At 40.0% G+C, this 19358-nt stretch overlaps 1 protein-coding gene across 1 annotated transcript in view; it reads left to right on the forward strand.

Moving 5' to 3' along the window:
• LOC141326440 (protein kinase C epsilon type-like) overlaps positions 1 to 18268 on the forward strand; it is a 66297-nt gene extending 48029 nt beyond the window's left edge. Inside the window, exons 8-9 of the mRNA XM_073835185.1 lie at positions 1971 to 2117; positions 15916 to 18268. Of these exons, the coding sequence (XP_073691286.1) occupies positions 1971 to 2117; positions 15916 to 16062 (294 nt within the window). The 3' untranslated portion in view covers positions 16063 to 18268. The remainder of the gene's footprint in view (positions 1 to 1970; positions 2118 to 15915) is intronic.
• The last annotated feature ends 1090 nt before the right edge of the window (positions 18269 to 19358 follow it).

Here is a 19358-nt window from a genome sequence, read left to right on the forward strand (position 1 = left end):
CTAAGTTTAGGGTTGGGTAGGTGTAGATGTTAAAAAAACACAATCTAATAGGTAGAAAAAATAATTTCATTGTTAGTTAGTTAGTAAACACAAGTACATTTTATGGAACAGAGATGACCATTTGAGAAAACCATTCTCAAAGACTTACTTTTAGTCATTATTTGGGTAGCACACATATTCTGAATGCCTTCAGCAGAATTCAAATTAGCAATTTTAATCTAGATTAATCTAGATTAATTCCAAGATTTAATCTAGATTAATCTAGATTAAAAAAATTAATCTATGCCCACCACTAGTTTAAATACATAAAAATGCTGAAAAACTGAAGAATTTGTGGGAACTGAAGGATTTATCTGAAGAACCGCAGGCAGTTTAACTGTTCAGGACAAACAAGGGACTCATGAACAACTATCACTAAACAAAAATACTGAATGTCAGATCATTCATATTATAAACTATTATTTTCTCTTGTGGACTATATGTAAATGGCTTCTATATGAAATATCTTATTCAGGTCAGTACTAAATAAAATATAACCTGCATTTTGTATGAACCCATCTTATTTTGGTAAAAAGATTCTGCTTCAACTGTAATTTTAATCAACTGGTTTCCCAGTTCATATCAGACTGAACAATTCAAAACCCAAAGAACAAAATAGGACATTAAGGTTTGGAATGACAAATTTATAAAGTAAATGATGACTGAGTTTACATTTTCAACCAAACCTTTCTAATTCCTTTCAGCAACAGTCTCAGTTTCTTCACTATTTCATCTTGTTGTCTAAGAGAAACAATTGAAATATTAAAGCAGTTCCAATGAGAAGTGTCTTTTCAGTCAATGCTCAAATTCATTTGTCTGGCTTGTTTGACTTGTTTTTCCTTGTGTATTTGTATGCATGACTGCTTGTGTTCTTTACCATTTTTGTGTTTGTTTAAGGGTTTCACACTCATCTGCATTCCTATTTTTGCTCATTTGTGACTCGGGTGTTTTCTTTTGTTTTTAATAACTGTGTGAACAGCACAAACCACATGGAATCTGATCTTTTCGAAGCTGATTTGGGCCAGCTCCATATGTGATCCTAAATCAGATACAACTGCTTTGCAATGCAACCTTCTAGTCTGAACAATCATATCACAACTCATGTGACATTTACGTCACTCTAGATGGCCATTCGTCGCTCCAAAGATTTTACATAACGGTAGTTCTTTGATCGCCTGGTTAATAGCTGCCAAATCATGAAGTAAGCATTATGATGATTGATCTGATATTGAGCACTAAGGCTTTGTCAGTTTATGTGTGTGTGTGTGTGTGTGTGTGTGTGTGTGTACCTGGTATTCATCACGTTGTGGGGACCAAATGTCCCCACAAGGATAGGAATACCAGTAGATTTTGACTTTGTGGGGACATTTCTCAGGTCCCGATGAGGAAACAGGCTTATAAATCATGCACAATGAGTTTTTTTGATGAAGTAAAAGTATGCACAATCTCCTGTGAGGGCTAGGTTTAGGTGTAGGGTAGGTGTAGGGCGATAGAAAGTACGGTTTGTACAGTATAAAAACCATTACGCCTATGGAATGTCCCCATAAAACATGTAAACCCCACGTGTGTGTGTGTGTGTGTGTGTGTGTGTGTGTGTGTGTGTGTGTGTGTGTGTGTATACACAGTGTTTTTGTGTGTCGCCTTTTTCCTTCACATGTCCAAGATTTACTTTGGCTGTCCTTTGGCCATTTGCGAAGCTTTGTGGGAAAGGCAGCCTGTTTGTCTTGGACAGCATCGTGTCACACTGCGATCCGTCTCAATGGCACTGTGGTCACCTCAGGTCATCCTTCCACAGGATGCAGTTTTATATCATGCATATATCATCAGTGACCATACCAACTCGACATAACGCAAATAGACATCCTCTGGTTAACATACTGTCAGCATTATGCTTCTCTAATCTCTTCTTCTTTCTTCGCTCCATTATTTAGTTTATGACGAAGAGCCCTAGTAAGCGGTTGGGTTGCGTAGTGTCCCAAGGACTGGAGGAAGCTATTAAAGTGCATCCGTTCTTCAAAGAGATTGATTGGTTACTTCTGGAACAGAGGAAGATCAAGCCGCCTTTCAAACCTCGTATTGTGAGTATTACAATGTGTGGCATACTGTGGATAGTTGCTCTGTTACAAAGCCTAATGCACTGCCTACATAGGCTATGCTGCCTTCTAAGACATTTTTATGTGCATTTATCTATCCTACAGAATCCCAGAATGCATTGCAATGTGTAAAATGAAATCAATATACAGTCATGGCCAAAAGTTTTGAGAATGACACAAATATTAGTTTTCACAAAGTTTGCTGCTAAACTGCTTTTAGATCTTTGTTTCAGTTGTTTCTGTGATGTACTGAAATATAATTACAAGCACTTCATATGTTTCAAAGGCTTTTATCGACAATTACATGACATTTATGCAAAGAGTCAGTATTTGCAGTGTTGGCCCTTCTTTTTCAGGACCTCTGCAATTCGACTGGGCATGCTCTCAATCAACTTCTGGGCCAAATCCTGACTGATAGCAACCCATTCTTTCATAATCACTTCTTGGAGTTTGTCAGAATTAGTGGGTTTTTGTTTGTCCACCCGCCTCTTGAGGATTGACCACAAGTTTTAAGATCTGGGGAGTTTCCAGGCCATGGACTCAAAATGTCAACATTTTGGTCCCCGAGCCACTTAGTTATCACTTTTGCCTTATGGCACGGTGCTCCATCGTGCTGGAAAATGCATTGTTCTTCACCAAACTGTTGTTGGATTGTTGGAAGAAGTTGCTGTTGGAGGGTGTTTTGGTACCATTCTTTATTCATGGCTGTGTTTTTGGGCAAAATTGTGAGTGAGCCCACTCCCTTGGATGAGAAGCAACCCCACACATGAATGGTCTCAGGATGCTTTACTACTGGCATGACACAGGACTGATGGTAGCGCTCACCTTTTCTTCTCCGGACAAGCCTTTTTCCAGATGCCCCAAACAATCGGAAAGAGGCTTCATCGGAGAATATGACTTTGCCCCAGTCCTCAGCAGTCCATTCGCCATACTTTTTGCAGAAGATCAATCTGTCCCTGAAGTTTTTTTTTGAGAGTAGTGGCTTCTTTGCTGCCCTTCTTGACACCAGGCCATCTTCCAAAAGTCTTGGCCTCACTGTGCGTGCAGATGCGCTCACACCTGCCTGCTGCCATTCCTGAGCAAGCTCTGCACTGGAGGCACTCCGATCCCGCAGCTGAATCCTCTTTAGGAGACGATCCAGGTGCTTGCTGGACTTTCTTGGACGCCCTGAAGCCTTCTTAACAATGCAGTGGAAAGTTTTTTTTCGGGATTAAGTTAATTTTCATGGCAAAGAAGGACTATGCAATTCATCTGATCACTCTTCATAACATTCTGGAGTATATGCAAATTGCTATTCTAAAAACTTAAGCAGCAACTTTTCCAATTTCCAATATTTATGTAATTCTCAAAACTTTTGGCCACGACTGTATATGTTTAGCAATGTAGTATAAATTCATTTTGACTAAAAATAGTGGTTTAATAAATGCAGGGTTCATACAAGGTGCTTAAAGTGCTTGAAGTACGTGAATTTGACTTTTTGAAATTTAAGGCCTTGAAAACCCTTGAAAATAGCAATATTCTTGAAGAGGTTGAAAAGTGCTTGAATTATAGAAAGACGATGTATCTATGAAATAAGTGTTTAATTTTTTCAATAAGCACACATCTTTTCAGCCAAAATTCAACCTTTTTCACTTATTTTAGTTATTGTCATAAAACGAGTGGGCTAGGCCAGTAGGAGTACAGTGTGTAGTGACTTTGTCATGTTAACATGGCTGAAGACGTGAAAAGAAAAACAGATGAACCAAATCAAGTGAGTCATTTACACTGAATCCACTCCAATTGATTCACACTTGTGACTTTGATCATTCATTTTAAGCAATTCACTAGCAAAAACCAGATCAACAAGAGCCATTCATTTTTGAATTTCGACAATGCTTATAATGATTTTAAAAAGCATGTAGTGAAGGGTGAACGTCTAGGTTACGAAGGTAACCCTCGTTCCCTGAAGGAGGGAACGGAGACATTACATGGGATCTCGCTTGAGAGACCGATCATCTCTGAGCCGTATTAAAAAAGGCCAATTGAAAATTGACGAGTGGACGTGCGCGCCGGCCACGCCCCCGTACATACGGGTATATAAGATGGCGGCGCGCATCACTCAGTTAGGCTTTTGCTGAAGAGCCGATCGAGCCGGCGTCAGCACGACGTCAGGTCGTGGCAGGGGAATGTATGTCTCCGTTCCCTCCTTCAGGGAACGAGGGTTACCTTCGTAACCTAGACATTCCCCTTCAGTCGTTTCACTATGACGTTACATGGGAACAGACCCTATGGAACAGGCCACGGACCTGACGCCGCGTTACGCACAACCCCACGTGCTGACAGGCGGACGTGTCAGCAGATGAGACTGTTACGTAACCTTCCCAACGCCCCGAGGCCCAATAGGGGGCCTTCCCGGGGATGCCAGATGTACTGAAGCATGGGTTGGGGGGGGGGCGGAGCACATGAACTTTGCTTCTGACATGTGGAAAAATGAAGATAATTCAATATATCCATAAAGCTTTTTAGGGATACACGAAGGAAACAGCGGTCTCCTCCGCTGGAATAAATAAAAACTAAGCCACAACCTGCAGGGCGAAGGAGACCCAGGCAGGATCACAGTAAAGGACTACTCCGCATCTAGCCCTGACTGCGGGGCAGGAGGACCCAGGGTTCACCGGAGGGAACATTCTGGGATATAGCGCACGGATCCACGTGGGAATGGCGCAGCAAGCCGACACCAGCCATCCTCCCGCTCGCCTAAGTCTTATGTTAAGACACGGGAGGATATGGCCTCTGCGCAGAGGTTGTAGATCTCGCAAGTGAGCTACCAGGAGCCAGTCGTCGAGATAGTTGAGAATGCGAAGCCCCGACTGCCAAAGAGGGGTCAGGGTTGCTTCCGCGACCTTGGTGAAGACGCGGGGAGAGAGGGACAGGCCGAATGGGAGAACCTTGTACTGATACGCTCGACCTTCGAAGGCAAACCGAAGAAAGGGTCTGTGACGAGGAAGGATCGAGACGTGAAAGTACGCGTCCTTCAGGTCGATGGCTGCAAACCAATCCTGGGGACGAATGCAGGTTAGCATGCGTTTCGTCGTGAGCATCTTGAACGGCAGCCTGAGAAGGGACCGATTTAGAGCTCTGAGGTCCAGGATGGGTCTTAACCCACCGCTCTTTTTGGGCACGATGAAGTAGGGACTGTAGAACCCTGACTTCATCTCGGCTGGAGGGACTGGCTCGATTGCGTCCTTCGCCAGTAGGACTGCAACCTCCGCACGCAGGACAGCGGCATGCGTGTCCAAACGGACAGTAGTGAAATGGACACCTCTGTACCTGGGCGGATGCCTGGCGAATTGAATCGCATAGCCGAGACGTACCGTCCGTATCAACCACCGCGAGGGGTTGGGGAGCTGAAGCCACGCCATCAACCAGCTCGCTAGCGGTATCAAAGGAACGTTGACCGACGTGACCGCGGTGGGGCAGCCTAAAGGGGCGGGGGGAAGGGGACTGACCCCAGAGAACACCGAGTTCTGGGGGAGAGTCTGGCTGCGAGAAGCAACGCTTACCTTCTTCCCTGGTTCCCGCGCTGGCGATATCAGGCTCCGAGTCCAATGCCGAGGAGTGTAAGTTCTGCTCGAGAAGGGAACTCGGGGCCGAGGCCCCAGAGGTGAGGAAATTTGCTCTTTCTGTGAAAATGTGGGTAAGGTGGCGATGTTAATTTTTGTGTGCACAGAAGCTCCCGGCCCTCCACCGGGAGTGGGGAAGTCGATGTCACTGTCCCCAGAAGAGCAATCTCCACCACCTCTGGGTTGCCCGCATCAGGGACGTTTCGCAGGTTTCTTGGCTGGTCCCTGAGAGGCGGGCAGGCGGCGCCGCTCTCCTGCGGCCGGCTCTGCGCCGGGTAGCCATCCTGGCTTTGTGACCCTCGGCGGGAGCTGGAGCTGTCCTACTAGCCGCAGGGGGGCGCCCTCGGCGACGGGCAGGCGGAGGCGGGGCCACCCGCGGCGGGATGTTAACTTCGCGGCGGGGCAGGATATGTTTGATGGCCTCCGTCTGTTTCTGGACTGCTGAGAATCCTCGACAGTGTCGCCGAACAGGCCGCTCTGGGAGATGGGGGCGTCGAGAAAGCGAGCTTTGTCGGCGTCTGCCATCTGAGCCAGATTGAGCCACAAGTGTCGCTCCTGACCTTCGTCGCTCGAAGGGTGAAGTCGGTGGCGGCGCGGAGTTCCTGCATCATGTCTTGATCAGGACCACCCTCGTCCAGTTGTTTTAGTGCCTGCGCCTGGTAGACCTGTAAGGTGGCCATGGCGTGGAGTGCGGAGGCAGCCTGTCCAGCAGCGCGGTAGATGCGGCCCGCAAGGGCGGACGAGCGCTCACACGCTCTGGAGGGTAGATGTGGCCGGTCCCGCCAGGTGGCGGCGCCACGCGGGCATAAATGAACCGCGATAGTGAGTTCCACCTGGGAGAGCGACTCGTATCCCCGGGCTGCCCCGCCATCGAGGGTGGCGAGGGAGGAGGAGCTGGGGCGGAGGCGCGAGGAAAAAGGCGCCCGCCATGTTTTGATCAGCTCCTCATGCACCTCCGGAAAGAATGGAACAGGGGGAGGGCGCGGCGGAACCGCAGGCGCCCCCTCAGGAACCAATTGCCAAGCCTAGAGGGATCGGCAGGAAGTAAATCCAATACCTCGAGGCCGATCCCCCTGGCGGCACGGAGGAGCATAGCCGACAGCTCAGCGTCCATGTCAGACGGGGCAGCAACCGCAGGGGGGCGCTGGCCCGGCGAGATGTCCGCCTCACCATCGGACTCTCCCTCTGACGCAGCGACAGACATCTCTTCCTCCGGTGGAGCGCCAAAGGAGATGCTCGGCCCGGATACCGGGGAAGCATACTGCTCTGGCCACTCAACGGGGCCACGCTGGGGTGCAGACGGCCGCGGGGCTTTGGAAGCCGGCGGCGCATTCTGCACTGTGACTTGTAAACCCCCCCGTTGCCTCGCCACGGCGTCCGAAAAGCATTGCCAGCTTAACGACGAGCCGCGGGGCACAGAGGGGAGCCGTCTCGCAAAAGAGCGCCGGTTCTTCAGCGTGACCATGGTCATGCGCTCGCAATGGACGCACGAACCATCCGTGAACGCTGCCTCAGCATGCTCTAAGCCCAGGCATGTGAGGCAGTGTTCATATCCGTCCTCAGAGGTGAGGAAACTGCCACATCCAGCAGCGCACGGCCGGAAAACCATCCTGAAAAGGACGTTTCACAGCCGTGAGAAATTGCTCTTTTCTCGTCCCGGTCTGCCCAGGGAGGAACCACGGCACTCTGTGCACTTGATGGGGTTCCTTGCTGGAGCGCAGGAGGCTTTTAATGGGCGTGAAAACGGCCGCCCGCAGGATACCGCTGACGGCTGCCAAAGACACTCTTTTAGAATATAGTTCTTTTAGATGGCAGCACGTCAGCGGAGAAGAGCTTCTGGAACTCGGAGAATTCTTCTTTTTGAAGTTTTGTAGAAGACAGGCTCGAGCAGAAGGGCTCTGAAAGCAAAAGTCTAACTGAGTGATGCGCCGCCATCTTATATACCCGTATGTACGGGGGCGTGGCCGGCGCGCACGTCCACTCGCCAATTTTCAATTGGCCTTTTTTAATACGGCTCAGAGATGATCGGTCTCTCAAGCGAGATCCCATGTAACGTCGTAGTGAAACACCTGAAGGGGAAACTGAGTTTTCGAAACTCCAAATCAGTGAAACCACTGCATCGCAAAATGATTCACTGTTTCAAAACGCTTCATTCGAATTGCGTATCGTAAATCATTTGATTTAGATTGGGACTTTGGAGCAGGTTCGCGAATCATTTGACTTAGATCAGGACTTCAAATCGAGTGTCACAAATAATTTGGTTTAGATCGGAACTTCACATATCGCAAATCATTAAAAGGGGTCCTATAATGCTCTTGAACATGCTCTCATGCTTGGTGGTTCGAAAAAACGCATTATTTTTCACATAATTTACATTATTTCAATAGCTTTCTCCCCAGGCTGGCACAAATGGCTCAATTAGTACCGGGTTTGATGAAGGTCCGCCTTCCGAAAAATGAAATGTGTTGTGATTGGTTAGCAGTCCCACTGCGTTGCAATTGGCAAACAGCTTAGACAGCGTTTCAGTCCTGCCACACCCCTTCACAAAGCAGCAAGTTCTGTGTACCACTGCGCAAGCCAGATTAAAGTGATTCTTACGTTGTAAATCTGGATATTTTTCTTACAAAAACATCGGAACGCTAAAGGAGGCTGTTACTGCATCGCTAAAGTTAGGCAAATCCCCCACCTCGTCCCTCCCCACCCGCCAACGATTTGAATTCCCGTAGGTGGGATTTACGTTGTGACATGAGCATCCGGAAAACAAACGCTGTAGTCCAAAGGAGCCGTTCGTTGTAGGGATTTTTTAAAAACTAAATATCTCCCTTTGGAGTGGACTTTGAGATTTGTAACTTTGTAGATGTTTTTTATGCCCAAACATACACACCACACACACTTTGGTCTAAGTCAAATGATTCGCTATTCCTGCTCTGAGTCATGATCTGAAATGATGGCTCACGATTCATTGTTCAGATCTGGACTTCAGAGTGTGGATTGCAAATCATTTGATTTAGATTGGAACTTCGAAAGGGGTTCGCAAATCTTTTGCTTTAGTTTGGAACTTCAGAGCATGGATCACAAATCATTTGATTCAGATCGGGACTTCGGTGTGACATTTTTTCACAGATGAAAACGAGACGATAACGAAACGAAAACTGGTTTTGAATGTCAAAAACTATGACGAAAATCTATTGCCATTTTCGTCAACTAATAAAAACGAGACTAATGTTAGGGAGGGATGATTTAGGAAGAGATTCATTAAGAATGAATCTGCTGTGCGATAAGGAGGTTAGATGCGTACATATGAATGGTATCATAGCCTATTGATCTATCCTGTGGGATAGAGCGTAAACATAAGCTGGCATACCTCTGCTGCACGTCTCATAAAACATTCAAGATTTTAAAGTGACAACAGCGTAATTTAGTTGCTATTGTCTGTGGCATTGACAAAAGCAACAAAAGACAGAAAATCACTCACTGCTCTTGACTGAGTCACTTTAGTAGCCCTGATAAAGATGAATCTAAATGTATTTATATAAATAAATGTCTGCTTGAAAGAATGAAGAATGTGGAAAACACGTTGTTATAAAGAATGCATAATCAGCCTATATGTTCTTGTTTCTTTATGGGAAGTGGTTTTCATTTTAATATATAGCATGTTGCATATCACAGCAGTTAAATCTGTGTCTATCATGATAAAACCTTAATATGAAACCTACATAATGAGTTTGGTCATTTTAGAGAAATGTTTAATAAATGCATTACACTGTAACTAAACCCATTAGATTTTAGATGACTAAATCTAGACTAAAACTAAAAACAATTCAGATGACTAAAATATGACTCAAACTAAATGGCATTTTAGTCCAAAGACTAAGACTAAAACTAAATCAAAATTTGCTGTCAAAATAAACACTGGGTGTGGGTTCACAAATCATTTGATTCAGATCAGGATTTCGGAGCGATTAGGCAAAATTTTTTTCATAAACATTAGAAAACATCAAACTATTAGGCAGTAGAGTTATAAAAACAAAACAAAGAAAGTATAAACAATACACAAATTCAAACCCCTTAGAAAATTGTGGTATACTTTGTAGTACTTTAGTAGTGATACTTTACATGTGCTTTTACATGTGTGCTTTTATTTTTGCCAAATTGTTATTTGTCTATTTATCTTTTTTATAATTTGAAAGAGAAGACATTGTTTGGTAAGTCAGATCTCTGAATGAAGTCCTTGAAAATCAATAAGTAGTGCTTGAAAAGTCCTGAAAGTCCCTGTAAATGTTGACTTTCACTTTCAAAATAACTGGCTTTTTGTTGGTCAATGCGGTGAATGACCAACTTCTTAGGAAATCTGTTTTGGGAAATCTTTTGCCCTCATTAAAAATTTACAATAGCTTTGATTAAAATTACTACATTTTGCCATCGAAAGTTCGCTAAAACAACAATAACTCTGAGAAGAAAGGCAGCTCACCAGGTTTTGCAACATAGCCGTTGTGTTTAGGAATGACACTAACCAGGCATGACTTTAAAGGATAGTTCACCCAAACATGAAAATTAGCCCGTGATTTACTCTTTTCAAGCCATCATAGGTGTATATGACTTTCTTCTTCCAGACAAATACAGTTGGAGTTATATTAAAAAATGTCCTGGCTTCTCCAAGCTTTATAATGGCAGTGAATGGGTGTTGAGATTTTGAAGTCCAATAAAGTGCATCCATCCATCATAAAAAGTACTCCACACATTTCTGGGGGGTTAATAAAGGCCTCCTGAAGCAAATCGATGCATTTGTGTGAGAAAAATATTCATATTTACAACTTTATAAGCCATAATCTCTAGCTTCCACTAACTGTCGTATACACATTCATGAGAGAGTGGCGTTCCAGTGGATGACGTAGGCAAATTACATCTCTCTTATGTAAACCTCTTATATTCCACTTGTAGACTAGTTAGGAAAAATTTCAGATTGTCTTTTTTTTTTTTTTTTTTAAAGATGCATTATCATGTCGTGTCTGGTTAGAACTCAGTATATGACTCTGTATATTGGCTGTTTCAGCACAGACATAAACACAGGTCTCTTCAAATGCAGTTATCTAGAACATTACAGTGCTTCAGCCCTCATGGTCCTTTGAAGTGTTTGTGTCACACTTCTGTTTTTGGTAGTGTGAACAGAGGGATATCTGAGATGCACTTGGACTCTCAGCACAAATCAGACGCTGTACTTTGATACAGAGATGCATGCTGGCTGCTGTAAGTGTGTGTGGAATGCCTCTCAGACAGTGTGAGAAGGGGCCTGCCTGTCCGCCCCATTCTCACGCCTGCTCACAACGCTGATGAGAGCCCTTAGAGAGGGTGAGAGGGAAAGGAGATGTTTGGAGAGTTAAAAAAACAAAAGACATGCACTGATATGAGGCAAGCAAAACAAATATATTTAGTTATGTTTTTGTTGTTTTGCTTTTGTTGTGTTGTTATTTATTTGATGTGGGTTTTGCATTTTGTTTATTCTGTTTTGTTTTTGTTTTGTACAAGGTGAAATCACTTAACCAATATGAAAGGATAAATAACAAAAATATATGTAAAAAAATTGCCAATCTATGATGTAAAAATATGGAAGTATGTACTAATAGGAGGCAGACAAACAGGATATATTTAGTTTTTTGTTTTGCTTTTGTTGTGTTTTTGTTTATATGTTTTTGCATTTATGTTTTGTTTGTTTGTTTGTTTGTTTTGTTTTGTTGTGTTTTGTTTTGTACAAGGTGAAATCACTTGGCCAATATGGAAAAGTAATAACAAACAAAAAATATGTCAAAAAGACTGCAAATCCAGGATATATAAAGATGGTATGCATCAATATGAGGAAGATAAAAAGAATATATTTTTTTATTTTGCTTTTGTTGTTTTTTTTTTGTATTTTGATTATGTTTTGCTGTGTTGTGTTTTTTGTTTGTTTGTTTGTTTTACAGTTTATTTATGCTTTTTTGTTTTTTAGTTTGTTTTGTTGTGTTTGGCTTGGGTTTTGCATTTTGTTTTATTTATTTATTTTTTGTGGTGTTTTTCAATTGTTTTTTGTTTGTTTTGTTTTGGCTTTTTGTGTTGTGTTTTGTACAATGAGTAATCACTTGGCGAATATGGAAAAGCGATAACCAACAAACAAACAAACGAAGTAAAAAAGACAGCCAATCCATGATGTAAAAAGATGGAAGTATGCACCAATATGAGGCAGACAAAACTAACATATTTTGTTTGCTTTTGTTGTGTTGTTGTTTATTAGTTTTAGGTTCTGCTAATAGGAGGCAGACAAATAGGATGTTTTTTGTTTTTTGTTTTGCTTTTGTTGTGTTTTTGTTTATATGTTTTTGCATTTATGTTTTGTTTGTTTTGTTTTGTTGTGTTTTGTTTTGTACAAGGTGAAATCACTTGGCCAATATGGAAAAGTAATAACAAACAAAAAATATGTCAAAAAGACTGCAAATCCAGGATATATAAAGATGGTATGCATCAATATGAGGAAGATAAAAAGAATATATTTTTTTTATTTTGCTTTTGTTGTGTTTTTTTTTGTATTTTGATTATGTTTTGCTGTGTTGTGTTTTTTGTTTGTTTGTTTGTTTTACAGTTTATTTATGCTTTTTTGTTTTTTAGTTTGTTTTGTTGTGTTTGGCTTGGGTTTTGCATTTTGTTTTATTTATTTATTTTTTGTGGTGTTTTTCAATTGTTTTTTGTTTGTTTTGTTTTGGCTTTTTGTGTTGTGTTTTGTTTTGTTTTGTACAATGAGTAATCACTTGGCCAATATGGAAAAGCGATAACCAACAAACAAACAAACAAAGAAGTAAAAAAGACAGCCAATCCATGATGTAAAAAGATGGAAGTATGCACCAATATGAGGCAGACAAAACTAACATATTTTGTTTGCTTTTGTTGTGTTGTTGTTTATTAGTTTTAGGTTCTGCTAATAGGAGGCAGACAAATAGGATGTTTTTTGTTTTTTGTTTTGCTTTTGTTGTGTTTTTGTTTATATGTTTTTGCATTTATGTTTTGTTTGTTTGTTTGTTTTGTTTTGTTGTGTTTTGTTTTGTACAAGGTGAAATCACTTGGCCAATATGGAGAAGTAATAACAAACAAAAAATATGTCAAAAAGACTGCAAATCCAGGATATATAAAGATGGTATGCATCAATATGAGGAAGATAAAAAGAATATATTTTTTATTTTGCTTTTGTTGTGTTTTTTTTTTTTTTGTATTTTGATTATGTTTTGCTGTGTTGTGTTTTTTGTTTGTTTGTTTGTTTTACAGTTTATTTATGCTTTTTTGTTTTTTAGTTTGTTTTGTTGTGTTTGGCTTGGGTTTTGCATTTTGTTTTATTTATTTATTTTTTGTGGTGTTTTTTAATTGTTTTTTTGTTTGTTTTGTTTTGGCTTTTTGTGTTGTGTTTTGTTTTGTTTTGTACAATGAGTAATCACTTGGCCAATATGGAAAAGTGATAACCAACAAACAAACAAACAAAGAAGTAAAAAAGACAGCCAATCCATGATGTAAAAAGATGGAAGTATGCACCAATATGAGGCAGACAAAACTAACATATTTTGTTTGCTTTTGTTGTGTTGTTGTTTATTAGTTTTAGGTTCTGCTAATAGGAGGCAGACAAATAGGATGTTTTTTGTTTTTCTGTTGTTGTTTTTTTTTTGTTTGTTTGTTTTTGCATTTTGTTCATGCTTTTTTGTTTGGCTTTTTAAGTGTTGTGGTTTTTGTTTGTTTTTGGTTTGTTTTGGCTTGGATTTTGCATTTTGTTTTATTTTTGTTTTGTTTTAATTGTTTTTTGTCATTTTTTGTAAATGATCTTTTCCATGACATTTTTTTGACATCATTTATTGAGATGCACCTGTATATCTTTTGAAAAGAAATGATCATTTATCTGTGTGGTGCATAACAAAATAATAACTATTCTAGCATTAAAAGGTATAATAAATACAGGTGAAATCATAATAAATAATAATAATACTAGTAGTCAATCTGGCCCATGGAATTTTCTTTTATAAACCGACCGGCCCCCCATTAAAGAAAAGAAAATTATGTGGCCCTCTCAGAAAAAAGTTTGGGGACCCCTGCTTTAGAAAGTCTAAGGCTATATAAAGATTTCCAAGACATTAAAAGTCATTAGAGACACAACTGGCAGCCTTATTCCTTAGTTTAAGATGCTTTGAACCAAAATAACCTCAAGAATGAATTCTGTGGAGTATTAGGCCATTTTGGCAAGAATTGTGATGCCTTTGGTGAAAAGACTGAAGCTGATGATCAATGGACTTTCTTGCAGGACAATAATCCCAAAGAATACATCAAAATCAAATTCAGGAATCAGTCAAAGAATGTTCTTTAGTGGCATGTTCAGTCTCCAGATTTATTTCTCACTGACAATTTTGAAGAAAGCAGTGTCAAAATGAAAACCAAAGATTATCAGTGATCTTAAAGCTTTTTTAGGCGAGGAATGAGCTAAGATTGCAGTAGAGAGGTGACAGAAGCTTCTAAGCACTTCCAAGCAGCGTTTATTGCTGGTTTTAAAGAATAAAAGATTCTGCACCAAATTTGACTTTTGGGGGTTGAATAATTTTGAACTTGAACATTTAGAGTCAATTAGATTTTTTTTCATTATTCATCAACTTATGTTCGCAGAATTACTCATGTGTATTAATAAACTTTCTCTAATAGTGTACTGATAGCTTTGTTGAATTGCTTTCACAAATTTTTGTTCTTTGCAGCAAAATGTGGGGGTTGAATAGTTTTGATTGCAACTGTATATATGGTCAAAATTCTACTGAGAGAAGTTTTAATTTTCTGTCTTTTTCATGGCTAGCATTCTAAGTTTTCCAAACTTCTGTAAGACTTAAGACTCTTCAGATCAAACGATCAATGAGAGCAATGGTCTTTATAAATGTTTTAAAATACAAAAATGACAGGAAATGGTTAAAGACATCCATCTAGTGCATGTTCACATAGAAAAACAACTAAAAAAAACAGCGTAGGAGGACACAAAACACTCTCTGTGTGAATGGCCACTTATTCACATGACACAGCAGTAGCTGAATTTTCTCATTTATCTCTCAGAAAGAAGCCTTTTGTTTCAATTGTTAGTAGGTGAATATCCACTTCATCTAGCGCTGTTTGTTCTCTGTTTCCTTAAAAGTCTTGATATTCTCTGTTTTACTGACTGACAATGTACTTTTAGATGATTCAGTGAGAGAGCGTGAATGTGAATCGATTCAGACTGCCTTTTTGAAAGCCCATTTGGCCAATTCACTGAAAAGAAAGAACTGACTAAAAAAGAATGAATAATATACGAATGATTGGCATGGCTGGTTCAGTCGATAGAAATAAGAAACATAACACATAAGAACTGCTAAAATATAAAGCGTTTCTCAGGGCGGTCAAAGCGTTCACATACAGTACAGTACAGTTGAAGTCAAAAGTTTAGAATCTGCAAAATGTTAATTATTTGATCAAAATAAAAGTTATTTGTTATTTAGTACTGACCTAAATAAGATATTTCACATAAAAGACGTTTACATATTGACCACAAGAGAAAATAATAGTTGAATTTATATAAATGACTCCGTTCAAAAGTTTACTTACATTTGATTCTTAATACTGTGTTGATCTGTGATGATCCACAGCTGTGTTTTTTATAAAGTGATAGTTGTTCATGAGTCCCTTGTTTGTCCTGAACAATTAAACTGCCTGCTGTTCATCAGAAAAATCCTTCAGGTCCCAGAAATTCTTTGTGATTTTGAACCCTTTCCAACAATGACTGTATGATTTTGAGATCCATCTATTCACACTGAGGACAACTGAGGGACTCATATGCAACTATTACAAAAAGTTCAAATGTTCACTGATGCTCCAGAAGGGAAAAACCATGCATTAAGAGCTGGAGGGTGAAAACTTTTGAACAGAATGAAGATGTGTGCATTTCTCTTATTTTGCCTAAACATCATGTTTTTTTCATTAAGTACTGCCTTCAGAAGCAACAGAAGATACTTACATGTTTCCCAGAAGACAAAATAAGTCAAATTTACCCAGATCTTCAAATTCCAAAAGTTTTCACCCTCTGGCTTATAATGCATCGTGTATGTGTTTTCGTGAATTCTTGTTCTGAGATTGCTAATGTAGCACACTTTCTTCTCCGTCCGCAGAAAACCAAAAGGGACGTCAACAATTTCGACCAGGACTTCACCCGCGAGGAGCCGGTGCTCACCCCGGTGGAAGACGCCATTATCAAGCAGATCAACCAGGATGAGTTCAAGGGCTTCTCTTACTTCGGCGAAGAGATCCTGTCCTAATACTAAAACCTCCATCTCCTGCGCTGTACTTGGCGCACAAGTGCGCTGCGAGCGCTGCGAACGCTGTGAACGCCCACAAGCTGATCGTAGACCATCATTTACCAAGAATCTGATGCTTTAATTTAAAAGTAGAGAGTTAGGCATTATAATCTTTCCTGCTGAACCCCAAAAAACGTACATGCGTGCACACTCACACATTTGCACCGAATGAAATAGAGTCATGTTTATTTATTATATGTAAAACCCTTAAGGGAGCTCATGTGACATCACTAAAGCAGCTGAATAGAGCTCATTAGATGTTTCGTTTCTCCTCCCATCATGCAGTGGTACACCTGGAGTCAATGCATTTACACTAGCACCGTTTTGAAATGCAAAAACCAAATGTAAAGAACAATTGATTGTATTGCAGAGGCGATGCTTATGATTTGGGAATTGGGAGTTTGAAGCACTCAGCATTGGGATCTGATCACACAATGGTCTGGTAGCCAGAGACAGTGATTGGACAGTACTGGGACGGACTGAGAACTGCCTTTCATGAGACCATCGCGCCATTTCCATTTGAAACAGCAGTGTTGACATATACGCAAGTCACCAAAACAAGTGTTGTGTGTGTGTGTGTGTGTGTGTGTGTGTGTGTGTGTGAGGGTAAGGTTACAGAAATACCCTCTTTAGTGTTTCATTTTGTGTGTTTTTATTTTTCATTATATTACTGGATTGTTTTGTTGCTAGGATGTGGAAATAGTTGGTTTCTCTACAATGCAACAAGACCTATCATTATGAACGGGTCAGGACAGTAGCCAATCAATTGTCTCTACAGTCTAAAGTACGTACAAGTCCTGATTACCCTGATCATTAGCCTGTGAACTCTGAAAATAGACTAATCATCTACTGCATGGTTATGCCTATGATATTCTTGTGTATTATTAGACTATGAGAAACTGTTATGTGCAATACTCTGTGTGTGTGTGTGTGTGTGTGTGCTGGTTTAGCATTATTTTTCTCCGTCTCCATCTCACCTTTAATGTTTTTTCACCGTTTCTTGCAGTCTGTACATTTTGGTTGGTAATCGTTAGGTTGCCAGGTCATGCGATATCCAACAGAGGTCCTTTATTTCAGCTGCTAGCCTTGGTTTTTCATATACTCTAGTTAGACAAGACACAAAATATTAATCTTCTGTGGCAAAAAACAAGGAAAATACATACAAATGATCTTCCATTCTAAATATAGCACAACTGAAGTATCGTAGAGTTTTTAGCAAGACTAGATACATTTATCAAGAAAATCCAATCAGTTCACTTCATCATAAACGTAAGAAATAATGAGCGCATTTGTAATAAATATAACATCGTAAACATTTCATTGCAACTTTTTTCTTTTTCTTTTTGCAGACTCTTGCCAACATACAGTTGTTGCCAGAATTATCAGTAATAAAACAAAGCCTTTGAAATAACTTTATCTTTCTGCTGACGTCACCCTTTGCATCCAAACGCGTTGATTTTGCTGTGAACACTCACTTTTCACAATCCAATCAATTCCTGTTACATATTTATTTATTTTCTTATATATCAGATCACCAAAGTGAAAAGTGTCTCATGTTGACTTTTAGGCCTTCACTTTTTCATGATTTTTTGGGATTGTTTACTTTTCATTTGTTTGGTCATTTTTTTAAAGCATGTCTGGCCTTATTTGTGCCATTCTGAACTGGCATCTATTGGCTTTGATGGAGTCCACTAACGGGAAACTCTCTCAGCTACACCTGCCAAACACCTGTGCCCTGATGCGAATTTTGCAAAACTTTTTTTTCTCTTTTTATTGTTTTTGAAATGACTCTACATACAGTAGGAAACACATTGACATGTTCGAGCTAAAGATGAAAGTACCTCTTTGGTTTAAACGTGAATCTGTGTCTCACAAAGGAATACATATTTGTACATACAGAGGTACAGTGCATATTAATATAAGTTATATAAGTGTTTCATGTCACTGTAATTATCATAAATGTGTATGTATTTCTTATTTTTTATTTTATTGTGCAGCTTCATATGTACAGTATGTCATAAGACATAAGTGTTTTTTTGTTGTTTTTTTTGGACATCTTTGCCATTAGTCACTGTCATGTCATTATTCGCATTTTACTGTGTGCCAAATGTACTGTTCTCAAAGGATGTGAATGTGCATTGTTTGGTTTGTAACCTATTAAATAAGATGTCAGAAATGAACCAACTGTTTGAAGTCCAAATTAGTCTCCAAATGCAGTTTTTAACAAATCTAAGTGTATACTCTGAATTTGTACAGAATGCTGGAGAAGACAGTAGTGGTTGCTTCTGATATAAATAGATTACAATTTAGGGCATTGTTTCGTTTAAAGGATTAGTTCACTTCCAGAATACAAAATTACTGATAATTTACTCACCCCTATGTCATCCAAGATATTCATGTCTTTGTTTCCTCAGTTGAAAAGAAATGAAGGTTTTTGAGGAAAACATTCTAGGATTTTTCTCCATATAGCTTACTTCAACAGGGTTCAGCAGGTTGAAGGTCCAAACTGCAGTTTCAATGCAGCTTCAAAGGGCTCTACATGATCCCAGCGGAGGATTAAGGGTCTTATCTAGTGAAACGATTGGTCATTTTCTAAAAAAAATTGAATTTAAATACTTTTTAACCAAAAATACTCGTCTTGCACTAGCTTGACTTCGCGCATTATGTAATCACATTGGAAGGTGAAAGTATGACCCAGTGTTTACAAAGTGAACATTCTTAGTGGATATTGATAAAAGCTGTTCATTTTGTTCAGATTAGCCAGAAAAACATTAAATAGATATATTTTTTTGACTGTTGTTAAAAAAAATTGGGAAGACCTACTGCAGGTCTAAGTAAACGTGCAAAGAAAGTCAAACGCCATTAAAAAAAAAAAGTACAATAACAATAGCTGCGTTTCCATTACCCTTTCAATTGTGCAAATTGAAAATACGCCTAATGGCCTTGACGCAATTACGTTTCAGTCGCATAACACCGGTTAATGGAAACGCAGTCATTTCGCAGTACTTTTTTTAATTGACATTTATACAATAGCCTAAAATTTGGCACAAATCTGTAATGGAAACGTGCCTAGTGTCAGGCAATTTTAAAGAGAAAATATGATGGACTTTTTTGCCCTACCCTATCTTTTTGAACAGACGAAGAAGAACTAACCACGTGCGATATGAGGTAAAAAGGGGTAAAAACTAGGTAAAAGGCGAGGTTAAAAAATATACATTTTAATTTATTTAGAAAATGACTAATTGTTTTGCTAGATA

Source organism: Garra rufa, chromosome 2 (assembly GCF_049309525.1).
Source record: "Garra rufa chromosome 2, GarRuf1.0, whole genome shotgun sequence".
Lineage (NCBI taxonomy): Eukaryota > Metazoa > Chordata > Actinopteri > Cypriniformes > Cyprinidae > Garra > Garra rufa.